The sequence below is a fragment of the Mandrillus leucophaeus genome, unplaced genomic scaffold (genome assembly GCF_000951045.1).
Source record: "Mandrillus leucophaeus isolate KB7577 unplaced genomic scaffold, Mleu.le_1.0 Scaffold76, whole genome shotgun sequence".
NCBI classification, from domain to species: Eukaryota; Metazoa; Chordata; class Mammalia; order Primates; family Cercopithecidae; genus Mandrillus; species Mandrillus leucophaeus.
In genome coordinates this window covers 871,941-897,308 of record NW_012108252.1, presented here as the reverse complement: position 1 = coordinate 897,308, position 25,368 = coordinate 871,941, and the positions used below count along the sequence as shown (strand labels likewise).

The window sequence follows — 25,368 nt, the reverse complement described above, 5'->3', positions numbered from 1 at the left end:
TTGACAGTAACATACTTCATTTTTATATCCCTCATGGATACAGCTTTCTTGGCAGGGAACCCCAGAAAATAAAGGGCAAGTGAAAGAATTCGGGTACCAAAACGCCACTGTAAATTTGCCGGTTTTCACTGTATCTCTGTGTTTCATGTCATCTCTTAGCGCTGAACTTTCATGCCTCTCAAAATCATTTTTATATCCCCAGGGCCAGAAGCCAGGGGAACACAATAAATGTGTATTGAATTGAAAGCTGCAGCAAGAGAATAAAGTTTTAAAAGCACTTGGTCTTTGTGTAGCATTTATCTTCAAAAACCTTCATAAATGCAAAAAAAAAATCATATTCAATGCCAATGCTGAAACAAACTGTATTTTCATGAAGTCTTTTCTAAATCTACATAGTCCATCTTCTATAGTGGCTTTATCCTACTTGGACTGAGAACACACCACTTTTTACAAAGTCAATGGGCTATCTTAACTCAAGGCAGAAGCCAGTGCTAAATCTATTAAAGTTATTCAAATAATAAATAAATATCAACCTATTGACTTAGGAAATAGTTTCTTAAGGTTAATTTTTAATCTACTTTTTAAAAAACTGAAAGAAAACAATCTAGAAGAAAAGAGACATATCAAAAAAGGATGTTTACTTTTCTATTTTCCATAAGCCCCTTCATCTTCCCACCCTCAAATATTAAAAATAATCCCAACATTTTCTTTAATTTAAAAGTACACATTTGGTTGTCTCTAACCTGAAAGAATGCTCGAGCTTCTTTATATCTACACTCAATAAACCTAGAGTGTGGCACTTCTTCTACAAAGTGCACTGGATCCTTTGGAATGAGAACTTCCAGTCCATCAACAGTAACTTGCTGTAACTCTGGCCTGAAAACAAAAGTTAAGATTTATTAATGAGGGGTTGGGGAAAAGGGGAAGGAGACCATTAGGACAAATACCTAATGCATGCAGAGCTTAAAACCTAGATAACAGGTTGACACGTGCAGCAAACTACCATGGCACATGTATACCTATGTAACAAACCTGCACGTTCAGTAGATGTATCCCACTAAAGTAAAATTTAAAAAAATAATAATAATAAATAATTTTTAAAAGATTTATTAAAAGGATTTAACCCAGAATACTGGCAGCCTCTTACAAATATCAAACATTAGCAAAATACCTAAACATCAAGCATAGTTTCATCAATTACATCAGATATCAATTAGCAATTTTAATAAGACCTTGAAAAATCTGACCTCAAACAGTTGAGTTTTAATTATTTTAGTTAATGTATTTATGTATTAATATAGTTGTACTTGTTCATATACACTTTGGCATTTTAAGCAGAAACAAAAGTTTTATGACATAATTTTTAATTATCAGTTTACTTTTAGAGAAGTAAATGTTTTTAACACTTAAGTCACACAAGTTAATTACAATGGCCTGAGAATCTCATTAATGGGTAAAATGCTAATCTGCAAATCTATCTTATGTATTTCGGATCCCATACTCTAAAAATATTATTTGAGAGTTTTCCATTCCTATTCATATAAAATTGTACAATGTAGAGATAGCTTTTATCTATTGCTACACATTTATATTTAATAAGTAATTGACAATTTTGAACCTTACTGAGTTATTAAACTTTGAAATAAATTTGCAAAGCTTTAAAAAACTAAAAGATAATGTCTCCCTAAAGAAGGTTATTCGAAATACAGAATAAGAAAGAAACATGCAAAAAAGTGGTAAGAGAACAGTGAGTACTAAAATTTTTGATTAAAATAAGAGAAGTCAATAATAAAAACAAAGTATTTTTCTCCATCTCTACTCTTTTTTTTTTTTTTTTTTTTGGTCATTTCATTTTGAAAATACGGCTTGCTTAAGAAAATTTTGACTTTCAATACACAAAAAAAATACAGAAGACTTCAGTTTTGAATACCTTTTTCAGTCATTCTCAAATATGTGACTTTAAGTACTAACAAGGCGGCAATCTCACATGATTCCAGATAGAAAGACAGAGAGAAAACATATATATATATATTTTTTAAAGAAGGCAAGAATAAACATACTCTTATACTTCTCAAGCATAACAGATAAGAATTATCTCACTGGAAGCTGCTAAGAAGGAGTTTTTAATGTGAAAATCCTTACAAATATTTACTGCTACCTTTACATCAGATTCTGCTATTCAAAGTAGACTGTAATATCATTATTGCTGATTTCAAAAGGAGAATAAAAGGGACAATTCTAGGTTAGAAACTTCATACTCCAAGTATAACTTCAAGAATGTTTCTAGTCCTGTAATTGTTAACATTACAAACTAAACCTAATCAAATTTTACATGAGTTCCTTCAAATAACTGTTTCTCACAAGAAACATTTTTATTATTGCAATAGCCAAAGATAAATTATTGCATATGGTTTTTAAAAATATACAGGAAAGTGCATAACATAAAGGCACAAAATAATGAATTTTAAAGTAAATACCAAAGTCTCCACCACAGAAATAAAATTCTTCCAGCTTCCCTGTAGTTCTCTGTGTCCTCTATCTAGTCTTTTTTGGTACCTCTTGCTTAGCCTTCTTAATACTTTTACTGTAAGGGTATACATCTATGAACATAATTTAGCAGGTGTTTGAATTTTTTATAAAAGTAATAATAGAATTTAGATTCTTTTGTGCCTTGTGTCATTCAGCATTGCAGGATTCATCCACGATGTGCAAAGACCTCTAGTTTATTTTTCCCTGCTGTGTAATACTTCATTGTATGAATATATATATATCAAAAATTATTTATCCCTTTATAGTTGTTGTTTTTTGTTTCTTTTTTTTTGAGACAGAGTCTTGCTTTGTTGCCCAGGCTAGAGTATGGTATCACAATCTTGGCTCACTGCAACCTCCGCCTCCAGGGCTCCAGCAATTCTCCTGCCTCAGCCTCCCCAGTAGCTGGGATTACAGGCACTTGCCATAATGCACGGATAATTTTTGTATTTTTTGTAGAGATGAGGTTTCACCACATTGGCCAGGCTGGTCTGGAACTCCTGACCTCAGGTAATCCGCCCGCCTCGGCCTCCCAAAGTGCTGGGATTATGTGCATGAGTCACAGGGCCCAGCCAATCCTTTTATTGTTGAAGGACATTTGGTTTGCTTCTAATTTGGAGGCATTAAGAACAATGTTACTATAAATACTTATATAAATTATATATTAGATTTCAATACTCAAATGTAAAAACACTGCAAGAATTATGACTGAACACCACTCATTTCACATTTCACCTTTTGACTCTGAACTTACCTGTCAAAAGCTCCTGGATAACGACCAAACTGTAACTTTCGGAAGGGAACAAATTTCCTGTCAATGTGTTCTTTAAGTCTCAAGTGGCCGTGCCAGAGGTAGTTGCCACTCCTCTCATGGAAGACTACCAAGTGGATCGCATGAGTGGCCAGTTTGCAGATATAGTGCAGGGGGATTTCCGTTCCAGAAAGTGAGTCTATCCCGTCTAGCCGGGGATCTTTACTCTCAATCTTTAGGCACTGAAATCCCATATTCTCAGCTATCCGAAACCAGCCTTCCTAGAACCAAAGAAGCATCAAACATCAAGAAACAACATTTAAACATGGAATATTTAAAGCCAAATACTAGTAGCAAAACAAAAGTGATTCTTACATTGAACTTGAGCCATATTTTTGTGCTAATCTGCTCTGTAAGAATATTTTTAAATGAAGGTGATGGGCAGAAGGTAGTGGTGGGAGAAAAAAAGAAAGTAGCAAAAATACAAAGTATGTAGCAGGAAAGACACAGCCAAAGACTCTCTTTATGGGTTGGGCTCTGTGCCTCGCCCCTGTAATCCTAGGGCTTTGGGAGGCTGAGGCAGGCAGATCACTTGAGCTCAGGAGTTTGAGACCAGCCTGGGCAACATGGTGAAACTCTGTCTCTACAAAAAATACCAAAAAAAATTAGCTGGGGTGTGGTGGCATGCACCTGCAGTCCCAGCTACTTGGGGGTCTGAGCTAGAAGGATCGCTTGAACCTGAGAGGTCAAGGCTGCAGTGAGCCAAGATCGTGCCACTGCACTGAAGCCTGGGTGACAGAGTGAGACCCTGTCTCAAAAAAAAAAAAAACACTCTCTTTATGAAAATTAATACAAATCCCTTCCTTGGAATGAGAATGCTCATATCAGTGTTTTCTGGTTAGTTTCTATAAAGTAAATGTTGATTTAAGGACAGCACTTAAAATTAAACTTGTAATTCTTAATTTAACTTTTAATAACCTTTATCTTCAAAAGTACTTCAAAAAAGTAGTTCTTTCATCTCAGAGTTTACATCCCAGCATCTTAAAATACTACCATAATAGAACATCATCATAATGTAAATCATTAGAAAGTAAACAAACATACTGTAAGACAAGCTTCATTTTCCAACATCAATTGTTTCATTACCAACTGTAATATTCCCTTTTTCCCTTTTCTTTCTTGGTACACCTAAGAAGTAGAAAGCACTGACTGAGGGTGAGGGTAGCCAATTCAGAGAAAGACACTACTGAATAAAATAAAAGAAAGGCATTATCAGCTGATAAATTCAGGAAATATTTAAAAGGCGGCCAGAACTTGAGAGGAATGTGACCTTGGGTTATAGGAGGAAAGACTGACAGACAAAATAGGCAGAATTATGATATGGTTTGCTTTCTTATAACTATCAACAAGATAAGTAAAAAACAAAATAGTTGATCTGACCAAATGGTGTAAAGGCCTAGGTCAAGGTTGTGCTGCAAAAGTCCACTCCCAGTTGCCCTGGCAGAGGTCTGCTCACTTTATGGTAATGGCATTAACACAGAAAACTCACATGCAAATGGAGCCTTTCATTATTAGATCTAACAATCTGATTATTTCCACATTGGGGGAAGTTTTGGGGGGGACTATCCTAGGGCTCTTGAATCTCTTGAATAGCAGGATGTCACATGTGCAAAAGGATAAACTTTTGGGAGGCTGAGGCGGGTGGATCATTTGAGGTCAGGAGTTCAAGACCAGCCTGGCCAATATGGTGAAAACCTGTCTCTACTAAAAAAAACAAAAAACAAAAAAAAACAAAAACAAAAATTAGCTGGGTGTGGTGGCACGCACCTGTAATCCCAGCTACTCAGGAGGCTGAGGCAGGAGAATCCCTTGAGCTCGGGAGACGGAGGTTGCAGTGAGCAGAGATTGCACCACTGCACTCCAGCCTGGGTGACACAGCAAGATTCTGTCTCAAACAAACAAAGAATAAACTTGAACTCATGTGCTGATTCTGGGTACGGCTGAGCTTTTGCTTCTTCCTCTGACTAAGGTAGTATCAGTTTTGCCAATGGTGGCATATTCCCCTTCTTCTAAAATAGTGATTCTCAAGGCAAGTGGGACTGCACCCAACAGACATTTTAGAAATTTGTGGGGATATTTTTGGTTTATCATGATAATAAACTGGCATTTAGAGTCCTAGGCCAAGAACACTAGACATCCTGCAATCCAAAATATGAAAATCTATCCTGTGTACTATGTAATTTCAAATGTCCTGTCAGATAATCACGTAGTGAAAAATTTGTTTATAATTGTCTGAGCCTTTATTTCTCAGGAATACAATAGTCACGTCAACGGAGAAACAATTTTACTTTTTTGTTGTTGGAAACTTGTGCGCTAATTTGGAAAATCATATTGCCAACAATATCATTCATAATATGAGTTTATATTTGTAGCTAACACATTCTGTGATCCTACTTCTAAATACAAGCATCGGAATTACTTTATTATGTCTTCTAGTATAGTCATTCTGGAACATCTGCACACTGAAATACATACCATTTCCTTTTATTTCTAGGTTATATTATAGTTAATGCATTATACTGATTTGGGGAATTATGTATATAGGAGGGTTATAATTTCTATGAACTTCATTTGGGGAAAATAAAGGGACATTATAAAATATTCTTTGTAAAAATAAGCCTTGTAGGCTTTTTCTATGAGATACCAAACAGTTCAACAGAAATGACCTAAAAATACTGATATTGAGAAGACGTCCCCCAGCAAAAAAGCAGAATCTTTCCTCTCAGCTTCCTGTTGTGAACATGGATGTGATATCTGGAGCTATGACAGCTATCCTGTGATAATGAGGTAAATGAATAAAGAATTTCAGAGACACAAGTCCTGACATCAGTGGCTAGCTAAACTAATATCAATAGCCACTAACCTTTTAACTTCTCATTATATAAGAGAAAGAAATCCCCTGTTTGCCTTAGTGATTAGTTGTATTGTTATTTATAGCTGAAAATATTCCTGATACAATTTATAAAGTGTTTTAGGAAATTTTTTAATGTTTTGCATTTTAAACCAGCCTAAACCCATACTATTTTGTAAAAAGAGAGACATTCCATTATCTGAAAGCAAATCACTTACCTCATTCTTCCATAGGTGATACTGCAGTGCAAATGCAGTAAAGTCTCTTGGAACACAGAAAAATGTGCATTGTGAAATGGAGCCTTGAGAAGTATTTTTGACTTCTTCAAAGTTCTTATTAATCAATTCCAATATCAAAGGATCAATAAGAAACACTGGTACATTTTGGTTGGATGTTAGCATAATAAATTTTTTAACTGCACGCTGTTTGAGAGAAAAAGAATTCTTGTATTTCCAGTAAGCCAACACAACAGCCTATTTTATAACATTTTAATGCATTAATTGCATAAGAATGCAGAGTATTTACCCAATAGATACTATGCTTATCATTGTGCTAAAAAATACAAATGATTAAATAGCACATATGGTCTCTGCTCTCAATAAGCAGTCTTCTAAGAAAGATGAACATTTTCAATATAAGGTGAAATATGCTATAATAAAAACATATACAACATATTATAAAAGTACAGACCAGTAAGCTACAAATTTGCCGTACATCAAAAGGAGAAGAAATTTCACAGAGGAAGTGGTATCTGACATGAAAATGTGGGGCTTACAAAATTATTCTCTTAATGTTAGCTAAATCTTTTCAAGCAAAATTGAGAGAACTATCTGTCAGCTTTTAAAAATCAGTCTTGTTAATCTTTCAGAAACAAAAATCAGTTGTTTGTACCATTTTTCTTCATGTGTGTAATGCTGCTTAATAATCTTTCAAAAGACTCAGACCAAAATACACTGCCTGTTTGATGACTGCCATGTATAATATGCTTTTCTAATATCGCAATATTTCAAAATATAACTCTGCTGGGTAGTAACTACGGTCCCCTACTGAAAAAAACAAAAATTCAACAGTAGAATGAAAACAGACTAAATCACACTTAGGAGTAAGTAATACCTAAGAGCAGCAAGGATAAATAGAGTATCTGGCATACACTATTGCTTAAAAGCCTACTTCAGTGAAAGCAAGACTTAAAGGAATGTTTGCCTATCAAAAAGGTGCTTCATGAAATTAAGAATAAATTCTTATTCAGAAAATTTGAAGGAACTCATAAAAATATATACAAGATAAATAAATAGACAAAGTATCAATTTTAAGGATAAAGGATGAGATAAAGCTAAGAATCAGTGTCATTATTTGTTTTTAGTGTATAGTATTATGCAAATACCAAGAATACAATAATCTCTGCCTTATAGGGGTTTATTACCTCAGTGTGAGAAAACAGCTAAGTAAAAAGTTAGGATAAACAATGTTACACCAAAAAATTCAAGTTAGATGACAGAAATTTCTTTAAAAATACAATTTAACAAAACTATCACAAGATGAAACAAAATCTGAATTGCCCTATACCTATTAAGGGAACTAAATTTGTTAGGAAAAAAAAAAAAAACAGCCCTCAAAACAGCAAGGAAAAACTTCAGACTTAAGACAGTTCACTGGTGAATTCTATCATTTTTAAGGAAGAATACCAATTCTACAAAAACTTTCTCAGAAAATGGAGCAGGAGAAAATACTTCCTATCTGATTTTAAGAGGCCAGTACAATACTTAATAGCAAAACTTCTCTCGCCTGTAATCCCAGCACTTTGGGAGGTCAAGGCAGGTGGATTACCTGAGGTCAGGAGTTCAAGACCAGGCTGGCCAACATGGTGAAACACTGTCTCTACTAAAAATACAAAAATTACCCCGGCGTGGTGGCGTGCACCTGTAGTCCCAGCAACTCGGGAGGCTAAGGCAAGAGAATCACTTGAACCCAGGAGGTGGAGGTTGCAGTGAGCTGAGATCACACCACCACACTCCAGCCTGGGCAACAGAGAGAAACTTCATCTCGGAAAAAAAAAAAAAAAAAGCAAAACCCGACAAAGACATTACAAAAATAAAGTATAGTCCACCATCCCTCATGAACATAGATGCAAAAATACTTAATAAAATATTAGAAAATCAATTCTAGTAACTAAAAAAAGATAAAAAAGGAAAGTAAATATCATGACCAAATAGTATTTATCCTAGGAATGAAAGGTTACTTTAGCATATGAAAATCAATCAATAAAATGTGACAAATCAACAGAAAAAAGGGAAAAACTATGATAATTTCAATATAGAAAAAAGCATTTGACAACATTCAATATCTATTCATGACTTAAAACTTTCGCAAACCAGGAATAAAATACATCCTCAACTTGATGAAAGGCACGAACAGAAAATCTATTACTGAGTCGTGTGGGAGTTCTTCACATATCTCTGATACCCTTCCTTTGTGAGATAAATGTTTTACAAATATTTTCTACTCTGTGGCATGCTTATTCGTTTTCTTAATGGTGTTTTTTGATGAGGAGAAGTTTAAAATTTTAATAGTCCAATTTAGCTATTTTTTGTGTGTATGTGTCTTTTAGGGTTATTGCTTTCTGTGCTTTACACTAGGATAAAAAACAAGAAAGAAATGATTTTGGAAGAAAGATGAGATAACAGAACTACTACATAAAAGGTACTTTAATGTTTGTTTAATGGATCTCAGCTTGGTGTTAAATTCAAATATGATGAACACACATAGCTTCATTACCATCATTAATAGAAATACAGATTAGGTCAGGGTCAAGGAGAGATTCTATAACTCACCTTCTAAACACATCCTCCAAGTTGTTATCAATACAATCATTAATGCTCCCTGGAAACGTGTTCAATTGATTCTAAATCCAATTAATTCTAAATCACTATTATCATCTGATGTTCAGTAATTCATTTTGTTTATAAGAATGAAAAACATCTTGTTGAAAAGAGATTATACTGAGACCACAATAGCCTATTCATCTGCCTGTGTATTAAAATTTTATTAAAACCTAAAAAGGCTTGGCAGGACTTGTTCTTAGTAAAAGACTAGTTCCTAATTATTATGATTTTCTTTTCTAAGTGCTCCCAAGTCATCTGTTTAATAACTCAATAAACACTGAGCCCTAGAATTTTACCAGGGCTCAATATCACACTATTGATGAGATTTCACCTTTTATTCCTTCTAAAAGTTTAGAAGTATATTAGTACTTCTGCTTTCCTGTGATTTTGCAAATATAGTGATTCACTGACCACATTTACAATTTTTTTTAGTCCCCTCAATGTAAAAGAGTATAAAGAGAACTCACTGAATGTAAGCTGCTCTTCAACTTTTTGCTTGAGTACCATGGAAGTAAAGACTTTGAAAAAAATCCATTATTTTCTCCCACCTCAAGGATCACTTCTTGAATGAAAAGGATAGAGTCACGCTACTTTTTTCTATTATTTTAAGCTTTAAATTTTTCACAAATTCCATTTAAAAATGTATCAGTGAACCTGTACCTTCTCCAACTGCTCTATTTACTAAAAGGTTTGGGAATGTTGTCAGAATGTTGTTGGTTAATACTGATAAAGGAAAACCTTTTATCCAACTGAAGCTACTACAACTTTAAATTTTTTTCTGAAATTGCTTTTCAGTGTACAGATGAAGACTCCTAATAAATGGCAAACCTGAAAAATTTATGTTACTCCAAGTATCATCACATCTTATAATGTTAAAATGTATGATAGATCACCACTATTGCCTTTGGCTGTTAAATACTGAATTTTAAATCTCAGCAAATTGCTTCAACCACAGGATGATAAATCTGGTCCAAGTATTACATGTATGTGTTTTCTAAGGGTGGCATGGATGTAGAGAAGGGTTACAGAGAAGCATACAAAATACTTCTTTTTAATTTAATCTAAAATCTTTATAACTGTGACTGGGTAGTATAAATTCCAAGTATATCATGCTTACCTTTATCCTCAGAATACCCTAAATTCACAGAGCAAAACAATTGCTATTTTTTAATAAATTGAAAGTTTACATTGATACTTATAGACTAGAGAGCTGGGAAGCCTGATAAGAGGATATCCCCAACTTTACTTTTAAACAGTAGTTCAAAATCTACTTGGTGTTAGCAATGACCTAAAATGACCACTGCTTGGCGATCTGAAAATCCACTCTAATTTAAAGAGTTCCACATCTCTGGTAATAGAGAAGCCAAAGATTGAAGTGTATCATGAAATATCTGGTCATTCCCATAATGTATACTAACAGAATAAATGTTGTGTTTTATTAGTAACCCAGCAATGTTTTTCTTTCTAAATTTAGTTTTAAAACATAGGAAAATATATTTTATCAATGCATAGGTTCTGAAATTTGTAAAACAAAACAAGGATATATTGTGTATATTGCTGGTTTCCTCTCATCTTATAAAGGAACTATGTTGAATAGATTTTTATTCCTGATCATTACTTGTCCCTTATTCAAATATTCATCTGAATATTTGATTCATATATTCATTCATTTAGAGAAACACCATAGCTCAGTGAATGAGGGTTTTAGAGGCAGACAGAATCTGGTCTTACCAAATTATTAGTCAACTAACCTTAATCTCTCTAAGTGAATTGAGAGTAACAATATTTACTCACTTCTTAAAGTTTCTATAAGGACTAAATAAGACATTGCATAAAGCACTCGGTAAAGGGCCTGTTTCTTACCTGCCACTACCAACTGGTCACCCACCACACAAGGTAGCTATTATTACTACCACCATTCAACAAATACTTACGGAGTAAATGAATGAACTAAACGAACATTATAATTGAGAAATTTCTTGTTTATTCTACATACCCACTGTGTGCTATCAAATCCAATTCGGCTTCCTTTGGATTTTGACAAACCAGCTCCATTCTAGGAAGATAACAAAAGAACTTTTTAGTAAATTCAAAGCCCAGCATATAACATTACATTTTGGTTAGGCATGAGATTCAAAATACAATTAGCTTATAATCATTAAAAAGCATTATCCAATATCTATTTTTCACATAGTCATGAGCTAAGAATTCTACATTTTTATGATATGAAAATCCAAGATGGAAAACATTGATAGATTTGTAGTAAGTTAATTAAGTTATTAAATAATAAGGTAGACATGGTCAACATCTCTGAATCAATTAATTTCCATCAATGAATGGCAAACTCTTTGGAATTAGGGTTTGTCTGTTAAGGTCTATGGCTATATCTGCAATCTCAACGTATCTCCAAATATAAAATTAGTGTTTGTAGACTTTGGCAAAGTGATAAAGTATTATTGAGGAGCTCGTGTGTTTGACACTTCCATATATGAATTATGTATACTCATTGACCCCTCACAACAATCCTGCAAGGTAAACATTATTATTTGTTTTGCAGATAGCACCAGTACGCACACTTTACCTAACATACATCATAATTTTGAATGTTGAAGTTTTTATAAAAGATATTTCAGGTCTAGAGCATCAGATGAAAGAAAATTATTATGAGTTTCCATCTGATAGCCCCAAAATACTTTAGAGTAACAGGAGAAAGAATGTCTGATGTTCTAGAGACAACAGGAAGAATGTTTCAAGCTTAAAGAAGATCCAAATAAGTTTCTTATGCCTTGAGTGCATACTTTATCTATAAGCTATAGATGGGAGGATGCTGAAGAACAATTAGAGTAGCCTCACCCTAAAAATGAAATGGGCTGTAAGTTCCTAAACCTCATTTCCCCATTAAACCTCATATTCAAGGGTAGGGACCAAGTCCAATCCATCTTTGTATCACCAGTAGTACCTAGGATAGTGCTTGATGATTTGTATAGCTTAGTAAAGGTTTGTTAATTGGAAGGAGAGAGGAAGGGATGGAGAAATGAATATACTAAGTAATTAAGACAGAGCCAGAACTGGTCTCTCCTCACAAGCTCTGCAACTTAACCAATAACATTTTAATACTAAGGGATGTTTGAGAAAAAAACAACCGTAATCTTCAAACCTGAAAAAAAACTGCAAACATTGTAATACGGCTACTTGCTCACCTTAGTCCTACATTAGTTGATTAGACTATATTTCTGAGCTGTTTAATTTGTTGAGTTTGGGATAAGCAAATTTCTAGTGAACGAGCATGTCATTTTTATAATAGCTTTATTGAGATATAATTCACATACCATAAAATCTGCCTTTCTAAAGTGATTTTTAGTATGTTTAGAGTTGTGCAACTATTACCACTGTCTAATTCCAGAATATTTTAATCACTCCAAAAAGAAACTATGTTTCTATTAACAGCCACTCCCCTTTCTCCACTCAGTCCCAATCATAACGCTAATTATCTTCTCTGTGGATTTGCCCATTATGGACACTACATAAAAATGGAATCATATATGTGGCCTTTTACATCTGGTTTTTCACTGAGCACGATGTTTTCAAAGTTCATTCATTCATGCTTTGGCATAAATCAGTACTTTATTTCCTTTTATGGCTAACATTCCATTGTATATTCATTCATTAATTGATGAACATTTAGGTTATTTCCAGCTTTTGGTGGCTACTATGAAAAATGCAATCAGAAATATTCATGTTTCATAATCATTCTCTTGTACACACTGACAACTTACCTCCATCTGACTTAATTTTACTTGCTCAGCAAAAGCCCAACTTTCTACTTCTTCTGCACCTGCAATTGTGCAGCTAAAGTGGCTGCTGACTGGTTATCACTTTATTACTATTATTATTGAGACAGGGGTCTCTGTTGCCCAGGCTGTTGCAGTGGCGTGATCACAGTTCACTGCAGCCTCAACGTCCCAGACAAGTGATCCTCCTACCTCAGTCTTCCTAGCAGCTGAAACTATAGAGGCATGCACTACCACACCCAGCTAATTTTTGTATTTTTCGTAAAGACAGGTTCTCACCTTATTGCATTGGCTGGTCTCAAGCAATCCACTTGTTTCCGCCTCCCAAAGTGCTGGGATTCCAGATGTGAGACACCATGCCTGGCTGATGTCGCTTTAAATTCATGACTACTAATCTCAAGTGGGGCTTTAATTCTGCTCAGAAATCATACTACATCCTCCTTGTGTATTAACTGTCTCATTCTCTTAGATGACTTTTCTCCCTCTTTTCTCTAACACCTCCCTATCCTATCTTTCAACTTATGGCATTGCTTTCTATTTCACCGAGAAAAAAGAAATTTGAAAATAATTTTCAAAAGCCCCTCACCACATCTTCCCACCCACTGCACAAGAATTGAATCCATATAATACAACTTCCCTTCTGTCATAACAGATGAATTGTCTATGTTCCTATCTAAAGCCAGCCTCTCCACTTATGCACTAAATCCCATCCTCCCTTGACTGGACAAAGACATTGCTCCAGCAATTTTTCTTTCTCTGATGGATCATTCCCATCAGTATACAAACATGATTTATTCCATCTTAAAACACTAATAATTAAAACAAAACACAAAAACTTCTCAACTCCTCTTTTCCCAAAGAACAACTTTCTGTTCCCCATTACAGCAAAACTCCTAATGGTTTGTCTCTTCTCATTGCCGCCAATTCCTCTCCTCCCATGAACTCACTTCATTTTAAATTCACTCTGCTGAGCATCACGAAGATCACCAATGACCTGCACATTGCTAAATCCAATAGTCAATTATCAGTACTTATCTTATTTGATATACCAAGAATTGTTGATAACCCCTACCTACTGAAACACTTCTACTGAAACACTTTATTCACTTAGCTCTCTGTATCACCATATTTCTGTTTTTTCTCTATTTCTCTCTGGCTACTTCTTTAGTCTAACTTGCTGGTTCTTCTCACTTCCCTGATGTGGAGGGTCCTAAAGCTCAGATGTTGAGACTTCCTCTCTTCCCCTTTAAAAATCTATATTCATTTCCTTGGTATCTCATCTAGCTGTATGGCTTTAAATACCATCCATATGCTTACAACACTCAATTTGTACACCCAACCCATTCCACCCAGACTTATATAGCCAATTGTCTATTCACCTTCTTCATTTAAAGGTCAAATAGGCACCTGATACGCTTTGGATCTGTGCCCCACCAAATCTCAGATTGAACTGTAATCCCCAGTGTTGCAGGTAGTACCTGGTGGGAGGTGACTGTATCATGTAAACAGTTTCTCATGATTGGTTTAGCATAATCCCTTTGGTGCTGTTCTTGTGATAATGAGTGAGTGATTTATCCCAAGATCTAGCTGTTTAAAAACTGTAGCACCTCCTCCCTCTCTCTCTTCTTCCTGCTCCAGCCATATGAAGTGCTGGTTCCGCCTTCACCTTCTGCCATGATTCTAAGTTTCCTGAGGCCTCCACAGAAGCCAAGCCAATGCCAGTATCATGCTTCCTGTACAGTCTGTAGAGTCATGAGCCAATTAAACTTTTCTTTATAAATTACCCAGTCTCAGGTATTTCTTTATAGCAATGCAAGAACCGATTAACCACAGAAAATTGGTACCAGGAGAGCAGTATTGCTGTAAGGTATCTGTAAATGTGGAAGTAACTTTGGAACAGTGTAATAGACAGAGGGAAAGTTTGGAGGGCTCAGAAGAAGACAGGAAGATGATGGAAAAATTGAAACTTCCTAGAAACTTGCTGAGTGGTTGCGATCAAAATGCTTATGGGATATGGACAATGAAGTCCAGGCTGAGGAGGTCTCAGATGGAAATCAGGAACTTATTGGGAGGTGAAGCAAAGGTCACTTTTGTTATATGTTAGCAAAGAACCTGGCTGCATCGTGCCCTGGCCCTAGAGATCTGTGAAACTCTGAACTCGAGAGTGACAGTTTAGGGTACGTGGAAGAAGAAATTTTTTTTTTTTTTTTTTGAGACAGAATTTCACTCTTGTTGCCCAAGCTGGAGTGCAGTGGCATGATCTTTGCTCACTGCAATGTCTGCCTTCTGGTTTCAAGTGATTCTCCTGCTTCAGCCTCCTGAGTAGCTAGGATTACAGGCACCCACCACCATGTCCAGCTAATTTTTGTATTTTTAGTAGAGACAGGGTTTCACCATGTTGGCCAGGCTGGTCTCGAACTCCTGACCTTGTGATCTGCCCACCTTGGCCTCCGAAAGTGCTGGGATTATAGGCATGAGCTACCATGCCCAACCCAGAAGAAGAAATTTCTAAGCAGCAAAGAGTTCAAGATCTGACCTGGCTGCTTCTAACAACCTATGCTTATGTGACATAAAATTGGAACTTATATTTAATAGGGAAGCAGGGCATACATGTTTGGAAAATTTGCAGCCTGGTCATATGACAGAAAAGAAAAGTCCATTTTCAGGGGAGGAATTTAAGCAGGCTGCAGAAATTTGCATTAGCCAAGACAATGGGGAAAAGGCCTTGAAGGAATTTCAAAGACCTTTGAGGTAGCCCCTCCCATCACAGGCCTGGACACCTAGGAGGGAAGAATAGTTTGGTGGGCCAGGCCCAGCGCCTGCCACCCTAAGTAGCCTCAGGACACTGCTCTCTGCATTCCAGGTGCTCTAGCTCTAGCCTTGGCTCAAAGCAGCATAGGTACAGATCAGGCTGCTGCTTCAGAGGGCACAAGTTGTAGAGCTGCCCAAGGCCTTGGGAGCCCACCCCCATGTACCCTGGACATGAGACATGGAGTCAAAGAGATTATTTTGGGGTTTTAAGACTTAATGAGTAACCTGCTGGGTTTTGGACTTGCATGGGGCCTGTAGCCCCTTTCTTTTGGCCAATTTCTGCCTTTAGGAACAGGAGTATTTGCGCAATGACTGCACCCCCATTGAGTCTTGCGGGTAACTAACTTGTTTTTGATTTTACAGGTTCATAGGTGGAAGAGACTTGTGTCGTTTCAGATGAGACTTTGAACTTCTGAGTTAATGCTGGAATAAGTTAAGACTTTGAAGGACTGTTGGGAAGGCATGATTATATTTTGCAATGTGAGAGGATCATGAGATTTGAGGGGCCAGGGGCAGAACAATATGGTTTAGATCTGTGTCCCCACCAAATCTCACGTCAAATTGTAATCCCCAGTGTTGGAAATGGGGCCTAGTGGGAGGTAATTTGGATTGTGGGGACAGTTTCTCATGAATGGTTTAGCACCATCCTCTTGGTGCTATTCTTGTGATAGGCAGTGAGTGAGTTCCCCTAAGATCTGGCTGTTTAAAAGTGTGTAGCATCTCCCCACTTTCTCTTTTCCTCCTGTTCTGGCCATGTGAGGTACAGGCTCCCACTTCACGTGCTGCCATGATTGTAAGTTTCCTGAGGCCTCCCCAGAAGTTGAGCAGATGCTAGCATCATGCTTCCTGTACAACCTGCAGAACGATGAGCCAATTAAACCTCTTTTCTTTATAAATTACCCTGCCTCAGGTATTTCTTTATAGCAATGCAAGAACAGATGAATACAGCACCTTAAACTTAACATGTACAAAAAAACTCCTGATTTTCACCATTCCTCAAACTTGCTCTTTCCAGTCTTACCCATCTCAGTAAACAGCAATTTTGCCATTCCAATTACTTAGGACAAAAATACTAGAGTTATCCCTGATTCATTTCTGTCACTCTAATACCCTACATCTAACCCATCAACAAATCCTGAAAACTCTAACTTTCCATTTCTCACCAACTCTACCATCAACTCTCTTGTCCAAATCATTATCATCTCTTATGTAAATTACTAGAATAGCCTTCTAACTGGTCTCTCTGTGTATTAATCTGTTTTCACACTGCTGATAAAGACATACCTGAGACTAGGCAATTGATAAAAGAAGTTTAATGAACTCACAGTTTCAAGTGGCTGGGGAGGCCTCACAATCATGGCAGAAGGTGAAAGCTACGTCTTACATGGCAGCAGACAAGAGAGAATCAGAATCATGCAAAAGGGGAAATCATCAGATCTCCCCTTATAAAATCATCAGCTCTCATGAGACTTATTTGTTACCACAAGAACAGTATGGGGGAAACCACCTCCATGATTCAACTATCTCCCACCAGGTTCCCCCGCCAGCACATGGGAATTACGGGAGCTACAATTAAAGATGAGATTTGGGTGGGGACACACCCAATCTATTCTCATCAGAGTGGCCAGACTACTTGTTTTAAAACAATAGTCAGATCATGTCACATAGCTCAAAACCTTCCTATGTTTCCCAGTCTCACTCAGGATAAAAGTCAAAGTCCTTATAATGGCTTACAAGACCCTAAGTAATAGGAAACTCTAACCTTACCTACTATTCTCCCCATCACTCATTTGTCTACAGCCACATTGATCTCTATGCTGTTCTCAAAACTGATAGACATATTCCTGCCTCAGGGCTTTTGTACTTCCTTTGTTTTCTACTTAGTATGCTTCTACTCTAGACATCAAAATACTCATTCTCTTTGAACAGGTTGTGTCTTCTATTTGTAATGACCTTTCCATCTTTTTCACTTGAGGAACTCCTCATCCTACAAGACCAACTCAAATTATTATTTCATCCAGGAAATATTCAGTAATCGCCTTCCCAAGTATGTTATTCAGTAGTCTCTCTTTCCTGTAAACCTTGTACTTACCTCAGCTTGAAGGGACAAGGTTAAGGACATTGGAGGGTCCAGTTTTAGAGGGCCCGAAGATTATATTATTTTGTTAGTACTCCCCCACTTTTTTTTTGTTTTGAGACGGAGTCTCACTCTGTCACCCAGGCTGGAGTGCAGTGGCGTGATTTCAGCTCACTGCAACCTCCTCCTCCCGGGTTCAAGCGATTCTCCTGCCTCAGCTTCCTGAATAGCTGGGATTACAGGCAGGCATACGTCACCACACCCATCTAATTTTTGTATTTTTGGTAGAGACAGGGTTTTGCCATGTTAGCCAGGCTGGTCTCAAACTCCTGATCTCAAGTGATCCACCCGCCTTGGCCTCCAAAAGTGCTGGGATTACAGGCATGAGCCACCGTGTCCAGCCATTGGCCCTTCTTAAGAAAGAATGTAAAAATATCTTTTGCAAATAAAATAGCTTTAAAATAAAATAAGTAGCTTTAAACTCCAAGGTAGCAAATACTAGAGTATTCTTTCCTGAAAAGCCTGAAAGCTTTGCAGTCCTTCTTACTATAGTGCTGCAGGCATTTACTGCTACTAAATTTGGGTTGGAATCAAAGATAAAATCCATTTTTCATCCCTATCTCTAATACATAATCTTAAGGGTCTCTGAAAATCACCTTTAAGTTCAAGGATGACTTAGAATCTTGGTTTTTATGTTGATGACGCTAACCTATAATTTCACACTGATCAAGACTATGATTCTGTACTCTTTGGCTACCAAATCAAACATTTAATTGAACTAGAAATAATTTTTACATGAATTTATTTATCTAAGCATATCCCACAAAACACTGCTCATTGAACAACAGAGGAATGCAATTTAGATATAATCAGTAAACAAAGTTAACAATAGTTCAGGTTCTCTTCCTATGTCAGAAGAAAACCATTAGAAAACTGGGGATGCATCTATACTTCACTAAAGTTTGAGTTCAAAAATGCTGCGTATAAGTGAGATTTAGTTTAAGCTTAAAATTTTTCCAAAATGACATTGAAAAAAATTTAAAAGTTGGTATCTTTAGCATCTAATTAGTCTAACTATCCTTACTATTTTTATTTCATGTATGTACATATTTGTTTATTTTTTGAGACAGGGTCTCCCTCTCTTGCCCAAGCTCACTGTAAACTCAAACTCCTGGGCTCAAAGGGATTCTCCCACCTCAGTCTCCCAAGTAGCTAGGACTACAGGCATGTGCCACCAAACCCAGCTAATTTTCTTATTTTTTAGCAGAGATGAGATCTCACTATGTTGCCCAGGCTGGTCTTGAATTCATGGGCTCAAGCGATCCTCTCGCCTCAGCTTCCCAAAGTGCTAGGATTACAGGCAGGCACCTGGTCTTCTTACTATTTTTAAATAAAGCATTTTTTTTTTTTTCCTACTGGCATAGAGAAACTGCTTGTATTCCTTACAGATAGTATCCTGTTTTCACACTAAAACATACAGGAAGCATCTATACTCTCATCAGCATCTGTCCCAAATTAAATTATAAATATTAGGCAGGAAGAAACCACCTCATTCATTGTTTCTATTGCCTTGGCAAAATATTCTACAAATTGTGACTTTTAAATAACAGTTTCTGAATTCATGAGTAAATTTAAAAATTCCATTTTAAAGGATACAATTACTGGGCTACAATGGTTTAAAATAATTTCCATATATTAAAAAAAATTTTTTTTAAGACACGGGATCCCTGTGTCACCCAGGCTGGAGTGCAGTGGCGCAAAGACAGCTCACTGAAGCCTCAAGCTCCCAGGCTCAAGTGATCCTCTCACCTCAGCCTCTTGAATAGCTGGGACTAAAGGCACACGCCACCATGCTGGGCTAATTTCTGTATTTTTTGTAGAAATGGGGTTTCGCCATGGTGCCCAGGCTGGTTTCAAACTCTTGGGCTCAAGCAATCTGCACGCCTCAGTGTCCCCAAATTCTGGGATTACAGGTGTGAGCCGGTGCCCCCACTCCATATATTTCAATAAAATAAAAATAATCTGTGATATTTTAGAACTTACATGTTATAGTGTCTACCTATTATCAAAAGTAAACATAAAAAACAAGAATCTAGTGTGAATAACGAACTTTACAAAATTAATGGTATATAAAGGTTACCTGAACTTTAGTTACATACTACTTCTGTTCAAAGATTATATTTTCTTTAATGAATAAGGCATTATTACTAAGGCAGTTTGCATGGTAGGGACACAATACAACAAATACTATTTTCATTATAAAATTTTTAAAAATAATAATAACAGCCAATTTTTACTGTTTTCTTTCTGTATAACATGCATTGTTCCAAATAGTTTACGTATATCAATTCACTTAAGCTTCACAAGTCTACGAGGTGATCCTGTTATTGCCCCCCATTTTGTAGATAAGGAAACAAAGGCATTTAGAAGTCAAGTAATTAACTCAAGATCCCACAGCTAATAAGCAGTATAGATGAAGTTTAATCTCAAACTGATGTTCATGCTCTCAACAACTATGTTACATTGCCACCAAGGGAAAAGGGTCGAGACAGCAGTTCTTTATTAGAATTTAATATATAATTAAGATGGGATTTTTAATCAATGAGTAATTCAATAAGGGATATTGGGACAATTGGTTAATCATTGGGGAAAATGTAAGTTAGATGTCTTATTCATACCTGCTACTAAAATAAATTCAATTTAGTGAAAAAATTTAAACATTACATAGACAAAATACAGTTAAATATTCCCATAATCTTGGGCTAGTTATAACATAAAAACAGATGCCTTAAGGAAAAAAGATCTTGACATCTGTCTACTTATACATTAAGTACTAATTTATTGAGGGAGTATATCATGAATATAAAGTTAAAAGGCAAATTACAAGTCAGGAATAATATTTGAAACATATATGATGAAGGTTTAATAACCTTCAAACTATAAAGAACAGCTACAGAAAAAGACAACATCATCAGGAACATATGTGAAAGACACAAATAAGAAGAAGTAAGAATACAACTAAAAAGAACCAATATACATATGGAAAGATGTTTAACCCCACTAGTAATCAAAGAAATGACCTCTAATGGAGTTGAATAGCTTTCAGTTTCTGAATATTACGAACACTAAAAATTAATGAAGAATAAGGTTTTGGGGTAGACTCCTCAGGTTCACATTCCATCTCCCACACTTAATAACTATGTGATATTGGGAAAATTAGTAAATCTCTCCAAACCTCAGTGTTTTTGCTGGAAAAATGGGAAGAACAAGATCTACTCAACTTGTTGTTTTAAGAGTTAAATGTAGGTAAAGTGCTTTGCATAGGGCCTACTCAATCAAGCACATCAAAAAATGTTAGCTGCTATAGCAGACACTATAGGTAAGCTGACCTGACACCAATTCCCAAACCCCTCCTCTTTTGCAGTCTCTATTATAGAGGCTGGAAAAGCTAAATAACAAGAGTAAAACCTTACTACCCCAGATTCTCTTATATTTGGGAATCTGCTGGCCACTGTCACAAAAGTAGAAGCCTGCTAGATCACACTATTACTTCTTCTAGCCTTGACTGTAACACAGGAAATACCAAGAGAATTTTAGAGGCTCTAGACTTACAGATATGGACAGATAATTCCTCTATTTGTTTAAACTACTATTAGCCAGCCATCTCTAACTGAAACAGATGCCATTATTATTGTTATTCCTATTTATGAAAACATATGAGAAATCAGGCATACTGCTTATCCTTATGAAGGATAACTTTGTAATACATAACAAAAATCTAAAATGTGCATATTAGATCTAGAATTTCTACTCTAGGGCTTTATCCTAAGAAAATAATCAGGAAAGGGTTGAAGATGTCACAGAAAGACATTCATTGGATAAACAGCCAAGATCATAGGTAGATTCAGTATAGTCCCTTATTTTTAAAATTATATAGCCTGGAAAAAATGGAGCTAGGGACAGTAGAGGTCAGCTCTACACATCAGATATTGGGTGGTTTGGGTAGGTAAATTATTTAACATCTCTCTTAACAGTTTTGGTTTTCCAGGCCAGCTGCAGTAGCCCATACCTGTAATCCCAGCACTCTGGGAGCCTGAGGTGACAGAACTGCCTGAGGCCAGGAGTTCAAGAACAGCCTGGGCAACACAGTGAGACCCCATCTCTACAAAAAAAAAATTTTTTTTTAATTAGTCAGGCGTGATGGCATGTGCCTGTAGTCCTCCTAACTACTCAGGAGGTTGAGGCAGGAGTACTGCTCGAGCCCCAGAGTTCAAGGTTACAGTGAGCTATGATTATGCCACTGTACTTCAGCCTGGGTGACAGAGCGAGATTCCCTCTTAAAAAAAGAAAGTTTCCGTTTTCTCATGTGTCAAAATTAGGTCTAATAACCCCATGTAACAATGCTGCATAATAAACTTCCCCCAGTCTTATGGCTTATAAGCATCTATTTCCTCCCTCACAAATCTGTGAGTCAGAGGGGCAGCTATGCTTTGATCTGCTCCACACATTTTTCTCTTCTCCTATAGGTCAGGGGAGCATAAAAACTAAGTCAAATCACAACAGCCTATTTGAAGCTTCTGCATGTGTCAACATTCTACTGTTCAAGCCCAATATAAAAAAGGCAGGGAAGTATACTCCCCTCTAGCTGAGGAGGGGCGCAAAGTGATTAATTCTGATGAATAGTTCTAACAAATGAGGATAAAAACATAAAAAATAGATATATTTTTCTTCCCTACGATTGTTTTTAGGATTACATTGAGCATGGAAAGCGTCTAGTACAATTCTCAATAATGGTAGCAATTATTATAATACACCCTAGAGAGAGTGTCTGGCAACTTTTCACAATGTAACAACACCGTCACAATTTCGGAATTCCTTATCTGGTATATTCTACGGAATCTTCAGAAGCTATTGATTTCCACATCATTGTCTCTACTTTATTCCTATACATACAGTATCTATAAGGTAAGTCATACCATTATACTTCTCCAGTAGGTACTAAATTAAAATATATGCTGTACTAAAATAAACTAATTTTGACATTTTATCAAAATTATTTATCATTGAGTTCATTTAAATGAAGGATAATCTGTTTAACAAAATAATAATTTTAATAGATTAAACATCATTGAAACTTAGCAACTCTGTCTTTAGTGTGCTAAAGTATATTTAACTGAATTTTTAATTGTTTGCTGCACCTTACAAAGATGCAAGAATCTGAATAACCATGATTAATATTATGTATTGCAAAGAGAAGTGTGATCAGAAAATATACAATGATAAGAAAGGAGGAATGATAAGAAAAGAGGAATAAAATTACCTTTGTTGATAAATAGTGCTTGTAGTAGTACAACTGAAACAGCAGAAATGCAGAACTTGTCAGCGTTAAAAGGGCCAAAACCACGTTCTTATTGATTCTACTCATTAGTCTGTGGTGCTCACTTGGTTGTCTTCTGAAAGTATCTCAGTCGTTTTCATCTTTTTGGATTTGGAAAGGAAGATAATTTTGTTTTCTGTGAACAAAAAAGACATTTTTAAAGAGACAAAAATCTCTTTAATTTTTTACCTGTAATAACCAAAAATAGAACCAAGAAAAAACTAAATTTCCACAGGCATTCTTTGATCTGGTCATTTTCTATGCTAAAGAAATAACCAAATATGAGATCAATGATGAAAAAACAAAAATGTTTATCATCGCTTTTTTTTATAACAGCAAATAACTGAAAACATAAATAGGATATTTATAAAAACTGAGCAACAAAGTTTGAGAGGTGCTTTTTTCCTCCAGTTTCTGATTAAGAAAAACTGGTATGAGACCTCAGAATTTGCATTTCTGACAAGTTCCCAAATGATGCTGATGCTGCTGACAATGCTGAGAACCACTTCCAAAGGAGAAACTGAGAACATTTTTCATCAAGGAACACAGCCTATAAGACAGCTCTTTGTTGCTTTTCGAGTTTGTGTGTGATCTCAGATGCGGATGTGGTCAGTTTTTATTAACACTCCATGTATGTTTTCAGTTTTTCAACTGTAAACAATGCCACAATAAACATTTTGTTCTTTCATCTTAGGTCTCATCTCTGATTATTCCTTTAGGATAAGAAATTTAATACAGTACTACTTCTTCCTACCTTGTCACCAGTTTGATTTTGGTTAAATACATTTAGTTTTTCAAGAGCTTACATTTATTCCTTCAATCCTTCAAATATACTGACACCTCTATTACGTTTGATATCTAAGGTTTATATGTCTTTTGTTCTCCAGCTATAAAATAAGAAGAAATTTATACTACATTCTGTCTTCTCTCCTCTTTCAATCTCAACTTCTATTAGTTATTTCTACTTGTTACAGTTCTATTGTATTCCATAACTATAAATCTCATAGTTATTTTGGTCTTATTCCTACAATGTTCCCTGCCAATCCATTTGCTATATCATCTCTGTTCATCTGTTGGATGACTGATATTCATCTTCTTGCAGTTTATCAAAAAGAACTTAGAGGCACCACTTACCTTGAGCTTTTGCCTTGTTCAAAAATAGTTGTCAATCTGGCTGCGAGGTTACACTGTCTTTCCCCAATGACTTACACACTTTGTACCATTGTCCTGTAGTGCTAAATATTCCCTTGACAGTATCTGATTTCCCAAACCAATCCCCCGTAAGTAATTTAATCTTTTTATTGGGATGAGCAAAGAATGCATTCCTTACCTTTGAAATCCAATTTTTTAAAAACTAGGTTATACAAGGATGTTAATGACTGTATATTAGTTTTTCCTCATTCAACGTGTTTCCTTTCAATCTGTAGAATATTTTTTTTTGAGACAGGGTCTCACTTTGTCATCCAGGCTGAAGTATGATGGTGCAATCATAGCTCATTGTAACCAGAAACTCCCAGGCTTACGTGATCTTCCTATCTCAGTCTCCTGAGTAGCCAGGAGTAAAAGTATGTGCCACCATGCCCAGCTAACTTTTTAAAAATTTATTTGTAAAGACGGGGTCTTGCTTTGCCTGAGCTGTCCTTAAAACTCTCATCCTTAAGAGAACCTCCTGCCTCAGCCTCCCAAAGTGCTGGAATTACAGGTGCGAGCTACTACTGAGACTGACCTAAAGATTTCTTTACTTTGCAGAAGGTTTTCTTAAATATTTTTTCTGTTATAACATTGAATTCTCTAATTTCAGAACTACAATTAAGCCTTTTTTTTGAGATGGAGTCTCTCTCTGTCACTCAGGCTGGATGGAGTGCAATGGCACGATCTCAGTTCACTGCAACCTTCGCCTCCCGGGTTCAAGCAATTCTCCTGTCTCAGCCTCCCGAGTAACTGGGATTACAGGCGCCTGCCAGCACTCCTAGCTAATTTTTGTATTTTTAGTACAGAAGGAGTTTTGCTATGTTGGTCAGGCTGGTCTGGAACTCCTGACCTCAAGCAATCCACCAGCCTCGGCCTCCTCACCTACTTTTCTAAATGGGAATATAATTTACTCCTTAACTATGGAAGAAAGAAGTAAGGGTATATTCTAGACTAGAGGGTAGTCTCTGGTATACAAGAAAACTCTTTCTGACAGAGTATTTTGTACATGTGTATATGTGAGAAAGGCAGAGAATGTGTACGAGAACAC

General features: G+C 36.1%; 1 protein-coding gene across 3 annotated transcripts in view; it reads right to left on the bottom strand.

Annotated features, from left to right (window-relative positions):
• The window catches only part of FKTN (fukutin), a 69,522-nt gene that overhangs the window by 35,697 nt on the left and 8,457 nt on the right, over nucleotides 1-25,368 (bottom strand). For 2 of the 3 annotated variants that reach the window (XM_011966360.1, XM_011966363.1), the window contains exons 2-7: nucleotides 24,460-24,550; nucleotides 23,073-23,265; nucleotides 11,070-11,129; nucleotides 6,410-6,613; nucleotides 3,284-3,561; nucleotides 744-876 (exon numbers count right to left, since the gene is read on the bottom strand). In XM_011966360.1, the coding sequence (XP_011821750.1) occupies nucleotides 744-876; nucleotides 3,284-3,561; nucleotides 6,410-6,613; nucleotides 11,070-11,129; nucleotides 23,073-23,177 (780 nt within the window). In that variant the 5' untranslated portion in view covers nucleotides 23,178-23,265; nucleotides 24,460-24,550. The remainder of the gene's footprint in view (nucleotides 1-743; nucleotides 877-3,283; nucleotides 3,562-6,409; nucleotides 6,614-11,069; nucleotides 11,130-23,072; nucleotides 23,266-24,459; nucleotides 24,551-25,368) is intronic. The other variant, XM_011966361.1, reaches the window with a different exon arrangement.